At 39.5% G+C, this 19,610-nt stretch overlaps 1 protein-coding gene across 1 annotated transcript; it reads right to left on the bottom strand.

The window, feature by feature from the left end:
- Positions 1–5,154: 5,154 nt before the first annotated feature.
- amacr (alpha-methylacyl-CoA racemase) lies at positions 5,155–10,853 on the bottom strand. The gene is made up of 6 exons (XM_076101940.1): positions 10,627–10,853; positions 9,554–9,810; positions 9,262–9,405; positions 8,416–8,576; positions 6,449–6,635; positions 5,155–6,053 (listed from the first exon to the last, which is right to left on the bottom strand). The coding sequence occupies exons 2-6, from the start codon at positions 9,798–9,800 to the stop codon at positions 5,644–5,646; spliced, it is 1,149 nt and encodes a 382-aa protein (XP_075958055.1). The 5' UTR covers positions 9,801–9,810; positions 10,627–10,853; the 3' UTR covers positions 5,155–5,643.
- Positions 10,854–19,610: the final 8,757 nt, after the last annotated feature.

The raw sequence follows: 19,610 nt of genomic DNA, 5'->3' as shown, positions 1-19,610 counted from the left end.
CAGTCCTTGCACTGGAGCTCAGCTTGAGCTAATCCTCCTCTCTACTGCATAGCTGACCAATGAGTCCAAGAGCCACACAGCTTTACTTTACATGTGAAGGTCTGCCTCCTGGTCCGAGCACAGCAGAGTGGCACTCATTGAACAACACGGGGAGAAGGGAGGAGAGAAAGAAGTGGGTGTATTTAGGGGATTACTAAATGTTTCAAGTACTGTAAAGACCCAGGGCAATTCATGTGAGTTTGTGTGAGGAATTGCATGTGAGCGTGTGTGTGTGTGTGTGTGTGTGGGTGTGTGTGTGTGTGTGTGTGTGGTAAAGAGGGTCCTTTATTCCGTTGTTTCAACAGTCACTAATGATCAGCCAGTGGTATTTATTTCTTGGCTACTCTTCTTTCAGTAGGGAGGCATTTGCCACCGGATCTAATTAATTAATTGATACATTTGAAAGCTTATTTAAAAAGTGATTTCCTGTATGTACAGTTTAACGCCAATGAAAAAAGATGATTAAAAATATGTTTAAAAAATAATTACTTAGGCCTACGGCAAAGGGAAAATTTGATGCGCTTTTTGTCGTTTTATTTAATGTCTTTGGATAACGCAGGTCTCTTCTGCTTTGGCATTTGCAGTTTCTGTTTCATCCACAATTAAATTAGAATCCAATTATTATTTTTTTTTTTTTAAAGCCATGCGAGTGGTGCGACTAAAAGGCTAAAAATGGACGGCCGGTCTGTCAATCCACCACTTTGGTCCACACTGACTAATCTCATCATCTATTGGATGGATTACCTAATGCTAATGAATTAAATTGAATTAAATTCTTTTGGAATCAGAGATGTGAGATCATACAAAGAAACAACTTGAAGCTGTAAAATATTCTTTCTTTGACTAACTATAAGAAATAGTTAAAGAGTTAAGTCCACAATATTCATTCATATTTAATTGTACAGCAGGTTCAATATCTCAAAGTCGATGTGCTATTCTGTGACTAACTTTCTGCTCTCAAGCTGAGCTGAAGCCATAAGGGTGACATGATGCTTTGACCTTAACTCAGAATTCAGGAAGACATTTTTGACATTCACTCTTCACCGTGAATTTCATCCTCGTCCAAACTGCTCGTTATCAAAGACGGATCCCTTGGGAGATCAGGTTACGGTCAGGTGTTAAATACCTTTCTTTCCAGTGTGGTGACCTATTTGTCTTGCAGTGGTCTGGTCCCACTCTGCTGAATGATCATTTTTCTGCACCAGTATACTTATTAAAACCACTGCATTAATCTTGTACAAATCAGTCCTCAGCAGTGTGACAGGACAGGCTGGAGTGAGGTGCCACTGGTCCAACTTGCAAAGTCTGATTGGCTGTCAACCATCATATGAGCTATAGAGGAATAACCACAATGCACAGACGTAGCGAAGGCAGACACAGAAAACACTCAAATAGGAAATGTACTTACAGTACATACTCCAGTGGTGTAGTAGGTACATTAACTAAATTGCTGTTATTCTACAATTGTGAGGTACATTTGATTACATTTGAGGTACTTCACTTTGATTTCATGCTTTATATTTCTACTACACTGCATTTCTATAGGAAATATTGTACTTTTTACTTCAATATATTTAAATGGTATATATGGTATATAAATTGGTGGAAAGACAAAGAGGTAGGACAAATATGGTCGATCTCATTAGAGATGCGCTCACATCTCCCAACCAAAGCTATAATGCCAGTAATTCAATTATAATCACAACACTATACTTGGCAACTAGAAACGTAATCGCTGGTTTATAGATTTACATGCCGACCAACGCCTCAACTGATATATACTTGCCAGCAATCATAGAAACTGATGAAAGCTGAGCCATTTCCCCTTGTTAATCAGCTAGTTTAAGTAAAATCACCAGCAAAATATAGAATATTACCAGCTTTAAGTAACATTTATATTCGTTTTACAGCACGGTATTGTGTTTTTTTGCACATAGAAAGAAAGAAAAGCAGCACCCTGGCATTTAGGTGAACAATTAATCGTTTCAATACTACAGACAACATACAGTAAATGCTGTAGAACCGCAACACTATTGCACAAATCTCCCGCGGACATATTCATGTGAAAATGTGTGTCTTTGACACAGCTGAGGAAGGATTCCTACCTGCCAGGAGAGGCATGTGATCTACAGGAACAGGCAATGGATGAGCCACTAATTGAAGAGTGTTTTAGGTTCTCTGCAGACTCTGCAGATCACACACCATCTCTCTCTCCATGGGGTTGGATTGTGAGGCTGCATTATCATGCCTTAATGAAGTGTTGTTTTGGAGAAAATAAACTAGCAACCTAAAAGCAACAATTAGACATTTTGGGGAAAAAAAGGCTTATTTACTTTCTTGCTGAGAGTTGGATGAGAATATCGACATCCCTCTCATATGAGAGTGGTATCACACTTCTCATCTACCTCTTGACAAGAAAGCGAATAAGTGTATTTCCTAAAATGTCAAACTTTAAAAGATGTCTCATTAAAGCTTTGGTAAAGTTTAGTCTGTTTAGCTTTGTTGTGCCTAAGAAGTCAAACTGAAGCACTGAAAGGCACATCGCTTAAACAGTGAATTACCTCCATAATTAGGGTGCATGGTCTAAAATAATAGTATGTTGAAAGCTCTTCAATATTAGAAAGCAGACGATCCAATTCTCCACTAACATGTCAGCTTATAAAGCAGCAGCTGCTTCTTGAAATTGTTAAAGGTTATCTCCACATCGGTGCTACAGGAGATCAATGCCTGAAAGACATCTTGACATTCTCCCTGTTAAATTAGGAAGTAGTTCAAGTAGTCCACTCATTCATCCTTCACATAATTTGTACCAGCTACAGTATTTCAAAAACCTCAGAAATGCACTCTAATAACCAACATGTCTTTTTGAAGCCACCACTACTCATTTTGAAATCTGGCTTCAGAGCTGAGCTCAATACCAAAACAACTAAAGATCAAAATTCACTTTAATGGGTTCAAAGTGTAATAATTGCTGTTTTTATCCAAACACAGAATAGCTTACAATACACATTATATGAAATAATACAACACAACTATACAGTATATGGTACATTAGAACAATATGATTACCGAGTTTCACTTAGTGAAGCGGTCCATACAAATGACACTGACCTTTCCACTCCAATATTAACATCCATATCAATTATTTTATAGCCACATCGCTTTGGTGCACATATCTCAACCACTATTAGATTTAATTTTGTATTCATGGTCCCTGGAGGGTGAATCGACTTTGGTGATCACATGACTTTTCCTCTTGCGCCACCATGAGGTTAATATTTGTGTTTTTGACGTGAAAAGTCATCTATTAGATTTACTGCTGTGAGACTTTATGGTCCCCTCAGGAGGGATTTTAATAACTTCGATGATCTCTAAACTTCTCATTTTGCTTCACCATTAGGTCAAATATTATTTGGTTCAATATATCTACTTGTGACTAATTGAAAAACGAGTGACACTCAGCTTCAGCTGTACTTTCAAGTAAGTTCAAATTAGCAAATGTTAGCATGCTAACACGCTAAACTAAGATGGTGAATGGGGTAAACGTCACACCTGCTCAACATTAGCATGCTGTCACTGTAAGAATGTTAGCATGCTGTCGATAGCATTTAGCTCAAAGCCGAGGTGCAGCCTCACAAAGCTGCTAGCATGGCTGCAGACTCTTGTTAACCTCAGTCCTGGAGAGGCTGTTAGAAGGTTTCCTGAGATTTTGTTTTGAAATGTTTTGAGTAACCATACCTCCAATATTTTTTAATAATATATACCTGTCATTGATGAGGCAGAGTTCCAATGGTTGGGGAAGAACTCTCTTTAAAATCGGTCTCTAAAAATGCACTGTGGAAAAGAGAAAAAGGAAAAATGTGAATTGCACTGTAATTAGAAAACTGGCTTGCCTAGATAACCATACATCTATCCTCCCCCAGAACCACTTGTACTGATGAAAGAGTACCATGAAATCACAAGGGCTACCACAGCACTTTAAGCTTATCAAGAGATGCTCCATGAGATCCCCAAGGACGACTACTGAAACTGGAGAGAGAAAGATGAGAGTAAAAGGAGAAGGTCATCTTTCAAGCAAATATGTACTGGTTTAAAATAACTGTTGGTGCAGTGCAGGCAGTGGTACATGTGCTAGATGATGTCCGGGCTGGGGGGGGATCAACCGGAGTTGATGCTTTTCTTCATATATAATAAAAAACTGAGTATCTTTCTGTTTCGGCTTGACGGTCTGATATGACAAGGCATTTGAGGTCTTTGGAAAATTATAACATGTATTTGACTATTTTAGTGAAATTTTGAAGACAAAATTATTAATTGATTAATTAAGAAAATGAATGTCAGATAATAAAAAAACAACCCGTTTGCTGCAGCCCTGGAGTACAGAGTTGTCTTTTACACTGAAATAAGAATAAAACATTGGGAAAGAAATGTAATGAAACTAAAGTGCCTTGTTAACACAGATTATGCAATCTAAGGATCCATTATCTAAATGATTCTCTATGCAGTAATTGTGTAATTTCCATAATGATTTTCAAAAGCATCACTTTGTACTCAAGTTCAACAATTACAATAATATGTGGTTACACTTTGCAGCTTAAGATCTTCAACTATTTTGATGTTTCCTCCGTGTGTTTGCAGAACAACTCTGCAAAATTCAGCTTACATATACAGTATATCAAACGGTGTTTGAAGCCAGCACTAATCTCACGCTATTTGCTTACAGACAGTTGCCCCGTGTTTGGCCTGGCACAGTGAGAGTCAGATGTTTGGAGTCATACCACAGAAATTCCTCACATACCTGTAGGTTTTATACTACAACATATGTGATATACATTCATAAAGTCAGAGTTGGAACTGTGTTAGATGGAGGGAAAAGCCGGTTAGCTTAGCTAAGCAAAAAGAACAGCCGTCATTTTCATATATCTTTTTTGAATTTATATATAATAATACTAATGTTTCATATACAGTATATCAGTAAGGTTTAGAGGTGCTGGTAGGCACTTTAATCTTGGGGCAGATGAGCCAGGCTAGCTTTTTCCTCCTGGTACCAGTCGTTTGCTAAGCTAAGCTCTTACTGGCACTAGTTTCATATTTAACAGACAGTAAAACATTGAGTCATCTCTCCTTCGCATCACATGCTCATAGTGGGACAACACTCACATTTCATGCATTTTATTGTGATTATTTTACAAAATTGTTATACAGCAGGTTTAGATTTACATGTACTTCCTGTGGCGATGGCTAATTTAGTATTTCAATTATCTTAACTTAAGTAAAGGTGTTCTGGAGATGTTGATTGACTTTGCACCCACCAGAAAAACATTTATAATAATAATATAGACATAGTATGTGCAATCACATATAAGCTTCAACATTGTCATTTACCTAACTTCCTGTGAATCGGGCAAACCAGCATTAAAATTACAATTTTCTTTTTAAATTTGCTGTGCGGTGGATCTAATTTATGCCGATATGAAGAGTGGTTCATATGTATTTAGGAAAGTATTTAAGAAACTTTAAAGTGTTAAATTTGAGACCTTAATTCGGTGTGGTCTAATTGTGTTTTTTATCCAAATCAATCACTGATATCAATCTCTAAAGTCTCTACAACTTTGCTTTGGCAGGATTACACTCTACGACCCCTGCTGTTAGCATCTGGTCTATGTCTGCTGATGTAAACCCATACTCATTTAGGACATCAACTGTGTGTTCTCCAATAACAGGGTCGGAGGCAAGGCAAGGCTCTGCAGGAGTCCGAGAGAGAACCGGGGCCGGCCGGGGGCTTTCCTCCCCGCTGGCGTCCTTCATGAAGGAAGCTCTTTCCTGGTTATGTGGGTGTGAGCTCACCTCGTCGAAAGACAACACAGGTGTAACACAGGCATCAGTCCCATCAAAAATCCTTGACCACTCTGCTTGACTTTTTGAAGCAAAACTCTCTATGAAGATCAGTCTCAGCTCTGGCCAATCAGTGAAGCTCATCTGAGGAGGTAACACTCCAGCATCCAACTCTAAACCTAGAGTGGGGAAACATACTTTTATAACCCAACAGAGAAACGTGTGTCAACAGCTAAATGATTGTTGTTCACCTTAAAGGTGACCGGTTCTTTTTCACCAATCATGATTGTTCTCCTAGAGCCACATCAGCAGAGAACTGCTATTGTTTCACATTAGTTTCTTTGACACATTTCTCTGATTTCACAGATCTGCTGCTTTCACACTTCTAGAGATTGGTGTTGTGAGGATAAGAGTGTTTCATTTAATTTCACACTGAGCCCTTCCCATGCCTTAGTTTCCCTTGAGGTTTAGCTGTTGTTCATGGCATGGCACATGTGTGATACTAGTGACCAATGCCATAGGGGCTCCTTTCATCTACAAAAATGCCTCCAATCTGGATTTGCTTACTACGAACCCTTAAGTAGCTGTGTGTAGAACTGCGGTTCTATGGCTCCCACAGCCATGTACTTTCCGTCTGCGGTCTTGTAGGTATCGTAGAAGGGCGCTCCGCTGTCCAACATGTTTTGTCCTCGAGGACGGTCCCACATACCGATGCTACGAGATTTCCATGCAAATGAACCTACATATGCGGCTCCTTCTACCTGAGGATGGTGAGGTACAGGAAGAGAAAACATAAGGTCAAAAGGGTCTACATCTCTTATCTCCAGTCATATGTACATTTTACAGAGACAGATACATGAATACAAAGCACCATGCCTTTGCTTAAAACAAGAGCTTACATGTTTCTGTTTAAGTAATTCATTGGCAAACTACCACCTGTATACAAGTTAGTATATATATATATACACACACACACACACACCTTTTTCATAGTGCAGCAGAAGCTGACTTAAGAAGATATCAGCAGCATATCTCTCCAGTATGCAGCCCCATTTCTCAAGAAGAAAATGCACAAAGCAGGTGAAATGCCATGCTACTGCAATTACTTGTCAAAACACTGCATAAAGGGTGAATATACTGACATTCACTGTATAAACCACCTGCTCCCTATTCTCGAAATCTGCATGTGGGTATAAGCTATTACTGCTGCTGAATGAATAACAAGAAAGCTATTCATCTCTAACTGAAATTGTTGAGATGGAATCAGTCACCTTCAAAAGTGACATGCTATGTGCTGATTGCAATCAATGCAGTCACAGCATGAATGAAGTGCTGCTTCTCAAAAGTAATTTTATAAGAGCAAACAATAACAGCATAATCAACAAAGGGGATTCACATACTTGAAGTAGTAACACAATGTCCACACACACACTTTTCTTTAACAGCTCAACTATCTTCTTCCAAATTGCTAAAAACAGCAGCCTGCTGCGGCTGAAAGCAACGCGATGAGAGTGGTGCGATTGTGCCAAAAGCGGTAAGTTGTCGGGCAGCTAAAGGGGAGCTATAGATAAGTTTTACTTTATGAAAGTAACACACAGCATCTCCTCAGTCCTACACGGTAGCAGTCAAACACTTCACTTCCATAAGCTAAAACATTTTTGCATCAAATAAAACAACAATCAAATACACTTTAGTGTGTTATACGCATCAAGCTGCATATTTTAGACTGTTCACGAGGATTTATGGAGTTGCAATATTCAAAACATTTTACAAATCCACCTCCTTAAGGAGTTCATTAGAGCTTGGTAACCTTCCTGCTTCATTACAGCCAGTGGATAAAAGGCACAGCAGGGTTCAGACACTTTGATGTGCTTTTCAAACAACTTCACTAAGGGCTGTCCCATTGATCACTTATCCCAATAAAAGTTAAACATGACACAAAAGTTTGCCACAATGTGGTGCATTCTGGTAGTGTACTGCACAGTAATACAGAATACCTCGGATAACTTTCCTGAGTTGTAAAGTCTTTCCTCCGATAAGCATCAACTGCTACCCGTTGTTTGACAAGTCTTCAACCTAGACTGCCTGGTTTGTATTAAATGTTCTCGGTTTTTGCTGGAGGCCTGTCGTCAATCTGACCGTCTACCTCCAACTGTGTCTGACTGCAGTTTGTGCAAAGCGTCTCTATTGTTATTGCTTGCGCTCGTTCTTTGCTGACAATAGAGAAAAATTATCAAACGTCTACCATATTTACTTATATTTCAGAAAATGAATGAATGTCAACAACACGTTCTGCAGAGCATTACATTTACATTACAGTCATTCAGCAGACGCTTTTATCCAAAGCGACTTACAATTCAGATTCATACACCGTAGACGCAGCTATGGGAGCAATTTTGGGGTTAAGTGTCTTGCTCAAGAACACATTGACATGCGACTAGCGGAGTCGGAGCCTCTGATTGAAGGACGGCCGGCCCTGCTCTCCACTTAGCCACAGTCGCCCCGAGCAGATGCGTTAACTACATCTGACTACATGCTTACCATGCTGGCGTCAATGACCTGTCCTTTCCCGGACTTTGTCCTCTCGAGCAGAGCGAGGGCGATCCCCAGAGCACAGCTAAGACCACCTCCTGCAAAGTCTGCTATCAGATTCAACGGAGCGTAGGGCTTCTCTCCACTCCGACCCAGCCGGGATAAAAGTCCTGTGACAGAAATGAGGAGACTAAAGCTTCACACAAAATGTGTTGCACAAGTGCACCTACCTCATATGCTAAGTATCTATTGGGTAGTACATGTATATATGTATGTATGTATGTATGTATGTATGAGTCATTTATATCAGTTTATCAACAGGTGGTATTTATTTGTTGTCTATGATTTCTTGCTGTGGACCTCCCATTGCATTGGAATAGTTATTTTTCCTTTCATATTTCCAAAGTCATACTAAGTGTTATCTAAAGCACACCTGGTTGGCAAATGAAATAATGGGAAAGAATACTATGTGAATAAGGTCTGTTGAGTTCGTCACGTGTCTGACATGATCTCGATGTCTATGTTTCGATGTCACCAACCATGCTGTACTGAAAGCAACTAGCACCGACCTTGGTTGTGTTGTCTTTCGTGTTTGTTTTAATTGATGGATTGAAACGGTTGACGTCACGCACACAGTCACAGCACTAAAGTAATTACAGACTGAAACTCCAAGTTTGCTCACTTCCAAGGTCATGAAAAGATAGAGACAGTGCAAAGAGATACACAATCGCCATCCTCAGAAAAAGATTATCTTCCTCTGACGGCTTTAAGAACACGCCAGTCCATCTGCAATATAAGGTGTAGAAACATCCAATTTAAAAGCATTAACAGTTGTGTGTACGTGTGTGTTATGACCTGAGAGGGCGATGTAGTTGATGTCATGGCCTGCTGCGGTGGCGTAAGATCCGCTCTGTCCGTACCCCGTCAACCGAGCGTAGATCAGCTGAGGATTCTCCTTTAACAGCTCCTGCGGACCGAGGCCCAGCTTCTCCATCACACCTGGTCGGAAACAAACCCCCCCAAAAAAGTGTTGTCTGTGTCTGCTCATGTCGTTTCTCATTCAGTGTGAACATTGTGGTGACGTCCTGGCTATAACACGCTTGAGGCCCCCCCTTTAAGGGTTGCATTTCAATAGTTGTGGTCTGACCTTTACGGTAGGGCTCAAGAACGACATCAGACTGGACACAGAGCTTCCTGAGCAAGGTTACACCCTCTGGCGTCTTCAGGTTGATGGCCACGGATCGTTTCCCCCGCCCTTGTGTATCTAAAGACATGCCGGTCTTGGTCCGGTCCACGCGGATCACCTTGGCTCCGAAGTCTGCCAGGATCATGCCGCAGAACGGTGCTGGAGCCAGGCCCGCCAGCTCAATAACTCTCACTCCAGCCAGAGCCATGATGAAAGGACTACAAGGAAGAGTATAAGTGAAAATCAATGCAACACTAACAGCAGAGGGAGTGAGGGGTGCTCACGTCGCATTCTGTGATCTCATTAGGAATTGCACAACTTACTGGTATTACTAATGTCAAGCAAATCTTTTACAAATCACATTGTGGCTGCAATAAAAAAAGGTGACGTCTTAATATCATCATTTAACATCTCAGCGTAAACTGAATGTGGATTAAGACATTTGAATACTGCAAACTAGATGTTTCCTAGACTAACTGATTAGTCGAAAATGAAAATAATGAATAACTGCAGCCGTACAGCAAACTGGTTAATAAGGACTGTGGATCACTTGGGCTTATTTTTCATTTTCTTTGGGAAGTTTAGACCAGTCTGCTCTAATACAGAAAACAAATGGTAACAAACTAGACAGGCCCCTGAGAGGTGTAATAAATCCACAGTACTTCCTGATTCATTCCTACATGCTGTCAATGACATTTAGACTTTAGACATTTAGACTTTAGACTCTGAAAGTCAAAGTACAAATGATCCGACATTTTCAAGGTAAATGCAGCCATACAGCAAGACCACCTGCAGTGCATTGTTTACTTATTTACCTATTTCCTTATTTAGAGTAAAATAAAACATTTCTATAAATAAGTGCAAGCCAAGTTTGTACCAAAAATTTACAGTAAAATACTTTGTGCAAACCGTTTTAACACCGGATTAATATCACTTTGCAAAAGTAGCTGCAGTATTTGTTAATCCGCATCACTATACAAATGTAACATTAGATCAAAATCACAAAATGTAACTTCTGCAGAAGTTCAGCCTACCTTTGCTTCCAAGTCGGTCACAGGTCACACAGCTGAACGCACCGCCGTGATGGTAAGTGTTGGAGATACCCAACAGCAGATCACCATGTGTGATACGGCTAATAATGATTAATCAGCAGCTTCAGAGTCCTACTTTTGTTGAGTTACAGTTCCACCGGGCAGTAGGGTTCGGCTGCCGGTGTGCGCTGGTTTTATATCTAAGCGAGCCCTGTTTACAAACTGCTTCCCTTTCCTGGTGACGTCGGCGCGTGGCTCAGCACTCAGCGCCACGATCGCAAGATTTCTGGGAAATGAAGTTGTTTTATTTCACTTGGATATAATTGTAACACTTTTAGCAGGAATTCTTATGTTTAAAACAAACAGATATATTGCATGAGCAGGCCCTTGTAGCTCCGTGAGGATGTGCTTCGATCATTGTAAAGTAAACCACATAAAGTACAAATTTACAAATCCATGCGCCCCCACACCCCCCCGCGGCCACCTCCTTATTAAAGCTGCAAATCTAGATCAGGGACAGACAGATAATCCATTATGCATATTAGCCAAACAGCTTGTGGGTTGCAGTGGCATATCTCAATTAGAAGTGTCTTCCAGCTGTGAGCTAGTCAGAGAGCCCACGCACACACACACACACACAATTTTATGTGATCAGAAATTATCTTCACTTAAGCTCCAAATGGCCTGTGACCAAAACCCTGTCGCCTCTCTCTCTCTCTCACACTCGGTATTTTCTAACTGTACAACATTTTAAATTAAATTTACAACATCATAAACAAGAAGTGGATACAATCATCAATTATTAAATGGAGGTAACACTGTCTTCATAGATGTTCAGTTACTTTGTTTTGAAAATGAAAGGAACTTTATTTCACTGATCAGCAACTAAACTGATTTTTTACAAGCAAATTCGTATTTCTAAATGGGAAATTTATTTGCCAGTAAAATGAAATGGATCAAGAAGAAGGGTTTCCATTTTACATGTACATGACAACATTTAAAATGTATAATTTAGAAAAAAACATTGTGAAAAAAAAGCAAAACAGGTTCAGTACAATGTGGATAAGACCTATTCTAAATGACTTTCCTCCAAAGTATTCTGACCGTTGCTCCACCAGGAAGCAAATCCTGCTGGAAAGGAGTGTGGATGGATGGAATTATTTCAATGTATTTCCTTTGAGTGCATCAGCAGATGCAAAAGAAATGAGCTTGACACTCGGAGGGCAACTGCCTCTTGAAATGCTGTTACTGCTGCAGAAATAACAGACAATTACCTCCAAGAAGCCCGTGGGTGTTACGGAAAAATTACATTCCTTTTTCTTCAAGAGTCGCTTTAGTGCAATTAAACGCTGTTTTCAATTAAATGGCTGCTCACTAACGTTGTTTCAAATCATGTGTTCAGGCTTGCTTTGATGCAGTTTGACTCATTCATTCATCTGTGAGAAAAGTATGTGTTTATGATTAATCATTTTAATTGCCATTGCATGACATTTCTCTTTTGTGTTAATCAAGCCACCTTTGTCAGTTCTCACATCAGACACATAACCTTTAACACTTATCTTGTGCTACATAAGTAAAGTTTGATTGAATGGTTGATTGATCTTTTCACTGGCTGCTGCACTCATGGTGTCAGTGTTGTTGTGATATATAGTAACTGCAGATGTCTCTGCTCATCAAATGCATTAAAAAAATATGAATGTGTCTTTTCCATGCACTGGTGAACTGATGATGAGAACAACTGATACGTTTCATATTGAAGTGCATATATCAGATAAAACTTTCATTTATTTTCTGCTATTATTGAAAAAAAGTGGGCTGAAGAAAAATGAATAAATACCACAACTGCTCTGCAAATACGTGCACAAAGAGGAAGCTTCTGAAAGTCACTTACCCACATTCAGCAACTATATCCTGCAGATAAATGATCTCTCAGGAGTCATCAGACCGTGCAAAACCTCTCACTCAAGTAATGCCGTCTGTATCATAACTAAGACCTAACTCGAACTAAGCTTCAACTGAGCACAACAAGACCACATCTGGATATTTATCATCATCTTTGATTCCCTTTCAGATGCCATCTTGTAAATTTATACCCATTTCCCCTTTTTAATGTTGCAAATATAGGAGGCTGATGATACACATAGGATACAACTTTGTCTTCGGAGGTGCCGTGCTATGGTTACGCAGAGAGAGCTCAATGATCCGCACAGTTCCTGGACAGTCAATATGTTGTTTTTGCTCTTGAATCATCTTAAATCAAGGGAAACAAGTAAAATTGGAACACTTGAAGTTGATATTGCATTGTCTTGCAATGCAATTATGCTGATGCTGCTGGGGAGGGACATAATCTCTTGTGATAAATCTGTCCTTGTGGGACTTGTTACGAAACCATTCCTCCTATGTAGTCTACAATGAAAGTCTACAGTGAAAGCAGTCTACAGTGAAAGCATTGTATTCTACAATGCTTTCACCTTAAACCTTAAACTTTAATAGTAAACTAGGGCTGAAAAATGATTTGCATCCACCTTCCACAAAATAGTAGAAGTGATTAATTATAGAAGATGAAACAAAAGTAATGTATCCACTGCTAGGGGCCAGAAGTGCCTTATCAACAAGCCAAAGCATGCAATTGTCCCACGGCCACAGAACCCAAGGGATCCTGAAAGCTCTGGGTATTGCATGCTGACTGGTTTATGCTAATTCGATTTAAATTTGTTTGGTTATATACACCACTAAAGCACAGCATCAACCGGCATTAGCCCCTGTTTTATTACCTGACCTGGAGACCCTGTTTTGAAGGGGGTCAGAATCTAGTTTTTAAGACCTTTATTATTTAATTTCTTTGCTTATATGTTGCATATTTCAAAATGACCACACAGCACATCAGGGCCCAAGCAGTATCCCATACAAACTGTACATATTGCAGTCAAGTAGGTGAGTGTGAGGCCGCAGGGAAAGGACCAAAATGCAGACAGTGCAGAGAAAAACAGATCATTGGTTTATTAAAAAAGTGAAGATACAAAAACTGGGTAGCAAGTCAAGGCATGATGTACTGAGGATCCAATACATGGAACGAGTTCAAATCCATGGAACTGGAGTAAGTGTAAAGTGTATGGGGATGGCGATGGGGGCCAAGGTTGCCTGGGGAACTGGACAGGCAACTTTGGACTGAGCCAAATAGGATGGACTTTGTAACAGTGAGATGGGGGGGGGGGGGGGGACAGCGGCAGCTCCGTTTCGCCCAAAGGACTTACTCAGAGATTAATCCAGCCGTACTAAGGAAGTTGCAATTCTTGGAAACGTTGAGATGAGAGAGCAAGCAGGGTCTCTCCAGTTATCTTTTTTCATTTGTTACACAACTACTTCTGTCACTTTTGATATGTACAACCAAGTGCACCATTACGAGTACCTTCCAGGAGTCTGAAAATGTGCTCCGTCATCCCTGTATTAAACAATTATCTTATCTCGCCACTATGGCAGTCTGCTTTTCATCCCTTCTTCAAATGTGGTTGTTCATAACAGCTGTTGAGAGCTGTCAAATTAACACCAGGTGTAGCTCAGTGTGTTGAGGCACATGAGAGAATAATTAACTAATCTGACGTCTTTATATTTTTTATTAAAAAGGAATTCATTAATTAATAGAGGAAAAAGAAATCCACATTTCTGAAAATGATATTGTCATATTGAATGAATTAAAAGTTAATTTGCCACACAGTTGGGTGCACGTAACAGGATTATGTCACTATTAGAGAGTTCATGGTGAAAGCAGCCTTGGATTTGAAAAACTGACTGGCAGATAGTCTAGTGAGAAGCAGCAATGACTAATAGCTACATATGTTTCTCCTGCACAAGTGGAGGTTGGGCCCCCTGACATCAGCTCACAAACAGCTCTGACACAATACATTTTCTCTGACAGCTCCAGTGACAGCAGCAGAAGCAGCACAGGCTAACAGGTTAGAGGCTTGCAAAATCAGAGTGAATGTAGCTAGAAAACACCCTTGTCAACCACCATCAGAGGCTGGAGGTTAGGTTCAGCTAATTAGATAGGTGGTGGACTAGAGCAGGGGTTCTTAACCTTTTTGACCTCGGGGCCCAACTTTTCAAGTACAAAGTGTCCCGGGGCCCATTCAAATATTAACACTATTAGTTTAACAAATTGATCTCACTCTTGGTTTGATTTGTAGTCAATAACTATATTGTTACCTGTTCAACTCCACCCCTATTTTGGAGCAAAACCGCCTAAAATGACATATCCAAATTAAAATGGCTGTAGCTTCTGAACCACTGTGACTATATGCATCAAAAGTGTCAGAAAACCTGTAGGTCATATAGAAACAGAGCAGTGGGCCTTTGGAGTCAGTAAAAATTGAAGATTTTTGTCTGCATAAAATAAAAAAGTATCTTTCAGTATAAATAACTGCCTGTGGCTGTATCTGTACAGGTAAATGACAGTATAGGGCTGTAACTACACTATCAGTGAACAACTGCCTCAAATTTGAAGAAGATTGGACAAAGTATGACCATTCTACAGTGTTTCTTCCATGAAGAGATCCAGGCGGAGCTCTAAAAGGATATTTGGAGACCCAAATGGACACATGGTAACCAAATGATATTCTGACACACTAAAGGTGTTTCTCCCTTTATATTTTGATATTATATTATTTTCCTTTTATTTTTAGCCTTTGCAAATTGCAAAAACTACATATATATGGTCGAAGGCGTGGTATGTAAGTAGCGGACTTACCGTGCGTAATGGCTGCGACTGAGCGCACGATCGATCATGAGGGTAGCTTAGTTACGCAAGGTTATACGTTGGTTGACGGCTTATAGAAGAGGAAGATTAAGGTTTGTACTTTAAGTACTAGCGTTTTCTGAAGCTACTAGCTCCATGGTAACATCCACTAGCACATTGTTGGGTCTGTAATGTGTCTTTTTACGTCGAAATGCTGCAAGATCCGACTTGCAGCGGTTATGGCGACTTTGGACAGTGTGTGTTTGGGCTCCTTTTGTGAAAAATACATAAGAAATGAAAGAAAATCGATGATTTCTTTGCAAAGATGAGGGTTTTGGGCATGCTGGGATACGAAACACGGCCATGTTTTGTGACGTAGATTGCGCAAGCAAGCCGTAGGAACGGAACGGAAGGGGAGGGGATCGAGGACGCCGGCGTCCTCGCGGAGTTGAACAGGCAAAACCCTTGTCAAATAAATGAGATGATACAATGTGATGATCACAAAGACATTTATTTATCATGTGTATGTAAACCTGCATACACAACAAGAAGCCCAACAGGCTTTCCCACGAGCGTTGGATGTTTCGTCGCTAGGTGTCGCTTTATTTTTGAAGGCTTCAGTGCTTCGTTTGATAGCATTAGCCCACATTCCACACACTGACAGTGTTAAGAAAGTCAGGATTGTACTTGCGCACACATTTAGACTTTTGGGGGGGGGGGGGGGGTATGGCACCACTGTCGTCTTCATTTTTTCTACCACTACAGTGGTTAAATCGTGTAATGTTTATGATTCATTAAATTATGTAACACTGCTGCCCTCTAGTGGTTAAATCGTGTAATGTTTATGATTCATTAAATGATTTAACACTGCTGCCCTCTAGTGGTTAAATCGTGTAATGTTTATGATTCATTAAATGATTTAACACTGCTGCCCTCTAGTGGTTAAATCGTGTAATGTTTATGACTCATTAAATGATTTAACACTGCTGCCCTCTAGTGGTTAAATCGTGTAATGTTTATGATTCATTAAATGATTTAACACTGCTGCCCTCTAGTGGTTAAATCGTGTAATGTTTATGATTCATTAAATGATTTAACACTGCTGCCCTCTAGTGGTTAAATCGTGTAATGTTTATGACTCATTAAATGATTTAACACTGCTGCCCTCTAGTGGTTAAATCGTGTAATGTTTATGATTCATTAAATGATTTAACACTGCTGCCCTCTAGTGGTTAAATCGTGTAATGTTTATGACTCATTAAATGATTTAACACTGCTGCCCTCTAGTGGTTAAATCGTGTACTGTTCATGATTCATTAAATGATTTAACACTGCTGCCCTCTAGTGGTTAAATCGTGTAATGTTTATTACTCATTAAATGATTTAACACTGCTGCCCTCTAGTGGTTAAATCGTGTAATGTTCATGATTCATTAAATGATTTAACACTGCTGCCCTCTAGTGGTTAAATCGTGTAATGTTTATGACTCATTAAATTATTTAACACTGCTGCCCTCTAGTGGTTAAATCGTGTAATGTTTATGACTCATTAAATGATTTAACACTGCTGCCCTCTAGTGGTTATATCGTGTAATGTTCATGATTCATTAAATGATTTAACACTGCTGCCCTCTAGTGGTTAAATCGTGTAATGTTCATGATTCATTAAATGATTTAACACTGCTGCCCTCTAGTGGTTAAATCGTGTAATGAGCCTCTGCCAGCTGTTAGCAGACTGTACCCAGCATGCAGTTCCGCGGTGAAATTTTATAAATGTACAATTATTAGTGTTACAAATTGTTTATGTGTCACAGACTGTTGTGTGCTGTTGTGTTTTTCTCTGTTAAAGAGCATTAGTTGTGGGTTGTTAATTGTTGTGTTATAAAGTTATGACCATGACTAGGGTTCCCTCTCAATACATATAAGACAACTAGCGCTGACCGCTGTGCATTAGCAGCAAAGAATACATTTAGCTGCCTGTTAAAAGCAGACAGCAGTTGTTTTGGCTATGCACCGGTATAATGGTGTGTGAAGAATTCATATCATACGGGAAATTAAAACTGGTATACTGCCCAGCCCTAGTCTTTATTATAGTTTGGACAATTTTGTACCAATATTTGACGGGCTGGATTAAAAAGCCCAACGGCCGTAGTTTGCCCGTCCGCAGAGCTCGAGTCTACAGTCGTGCAATGTCTACAGTGACTGTAGACATTTACGCGTCCTCATTGGTCAGTTTGACTGTGGACTACCAATTGGATCGGAGGAACCGACTGCAGACCACCAATTACAAGTGGACCTGCAAATCTTGACTACGTCACGTTAGAGTTGCGAATCTACCCACAGCGTTGACCTTGCAGTAATTCTGGTAAGACTGAAATATTTTTGTCTTTATAATTATTTTTACAAAACACTGTTTATACTGCACAATTGTTTTTTGGTCGTTTGGAAAAAAACGGACATAGTGCTAAGACTTCCTTCAACAGGTTAGGTGACTTCGCTGCTAGTTCACGGTTAGCAGCTCTCAATAACATCTCTTTGAAATTGTATTACTGTCAATATCTATTTTATCTTGTGTTATCTTGTCTTATTTTCAATATAATTGAAACAAGAAAACATAGATCCAATCCAATTCACATTATCCACATAAAGGCTTAAAATGTGCAAGAGAAACATTTCAAAGAAAAACCCACACACTTCAAATGTAGCTCATGTTACACGTTATTATAATATGTGGAATTGCAAAATATGAGGACATGAATGCCATTTAGAATACATTTGTAACGGGTGGTATGCGGTTTCCAAATGTCCTGACTGTTGCGGCAGAAAAGTTCCCATTTGTCACACTGCCAAATAGGACACTTTATCTTTAGCAGTTACCTGCTTGGATATGTGTTGAAATCAAATCTTGATGGCCTTGGCAAGAAGCCCAGGATGTATTCCAAAAAGTCTACTGTATTACATGAATCTGTCTCAATACCTGTAAAAAAAAAACACCCGAAAACAAAGGTGGCCAGATTTCCAACACGATATCACATATTTTGTGATGACATTTATTTAAATCTCAAGAATAAATTAGACATTTTGCAGATATATTCAGAGAATTTGAATGTAATTGTTACTGCAGAACCACATTTCTGGAAAAACATCATTATATTAAACTGAAGATGCATCACCATGGTAAACGTGGTTTAAATGGTACGAAATCGCTCTTGTTGCATTACGATGCAGGCAGTGAGACCTCAGGAAAATTGGCATTAAAGCTGTATTAAACTAAAATGTATATTTTGCCAATACCTGTTCATTACAAATAATATCAGTATGGTTCAGTAACATTATCATCAAGTCACAGCACAATATATTAAACATATAATCACCAAAGATTTGATATGATAAGTTAGTGGTAATTTATTGTTGTATACAGAAAGTCAAACTGTCAAGCCGTACCATACACAGAGCATTGTTATTAATGTTGTTGTTGCTCTGATTGCTATTTTTAGTAGTTATATTATTTAGAAGATGACAAGGGCGATACACTTTAGCTATTGTTTGGGGCAAACACAAAACAATTGGTCATCGATAAATAAAGAACAGTACCGGGAACATTTTTAATTGGAAATACAGACAGTGCGTAACAATGCAGCCAGATGTTTCCAATAACCTCTCGGGCCAAGTAGAGACAAAGGTCATCTGACACAACTCAGTCAATGAATATGGTGCAAAAAATAACCAAAAACTTATCCAGGTGTAACTTAATTCTGATGAACACAAGAGTAAAAGAAAATAATTATTAATATGTTTCCCCAATTTTTTTTTTACAAAACTGAATCTCCTTTAAGGGGTCACACAGTAGGCACTGGTGGGTGTGGTGTTCTGTTGTCCCCTTCAAATGTTTCCACTCCTATATCCTCAAACTGCGTGCAAAAACTTTCGGAAGTGAGATAGCATGCCGGGGCCAAGGACATGATACATCCTGTACAGTGGGCGATCAGTAGTGTCAAAGTTGAACTGAGGAGATGTGAGGAACAATGACATTTTAAGGAATAAGGCACAACTGCATATGACTTAGAGTTACATTATGAGGGCAAACAGCCCTGTGATGTTCATTGGGATTATTTTGCCCATTCAATCGATGCTGTTGTTCTCACTTCATAAACACTTCACGAAGGTCACATTTTAATACATCACTCTACTTGTCAGATTCTTGGACAGTACCTCGGAAATTACACCGGAGCAGTTCGTGTAACAGCGGTAAACAA

This window comes from Anarhichas minor, unplaced genomic scaffold (assembly GCF_050575085.1).
Source record: "Anarhichas minor isolate MPS153535 unplaced genomic scaffold, ASM5057508v1 ptg000002l, whole genome shotgun sequence".
Taxonomy (NCBI): Eukaryota; Metazoa; Chordata; class Actinopteri; order Perciformes; family Anarhichadidae; genus Anarhichas; species Anarhichas minor.
This window is presented reverse-complemented; position numbering and strand designations above follow the sequence as displayed.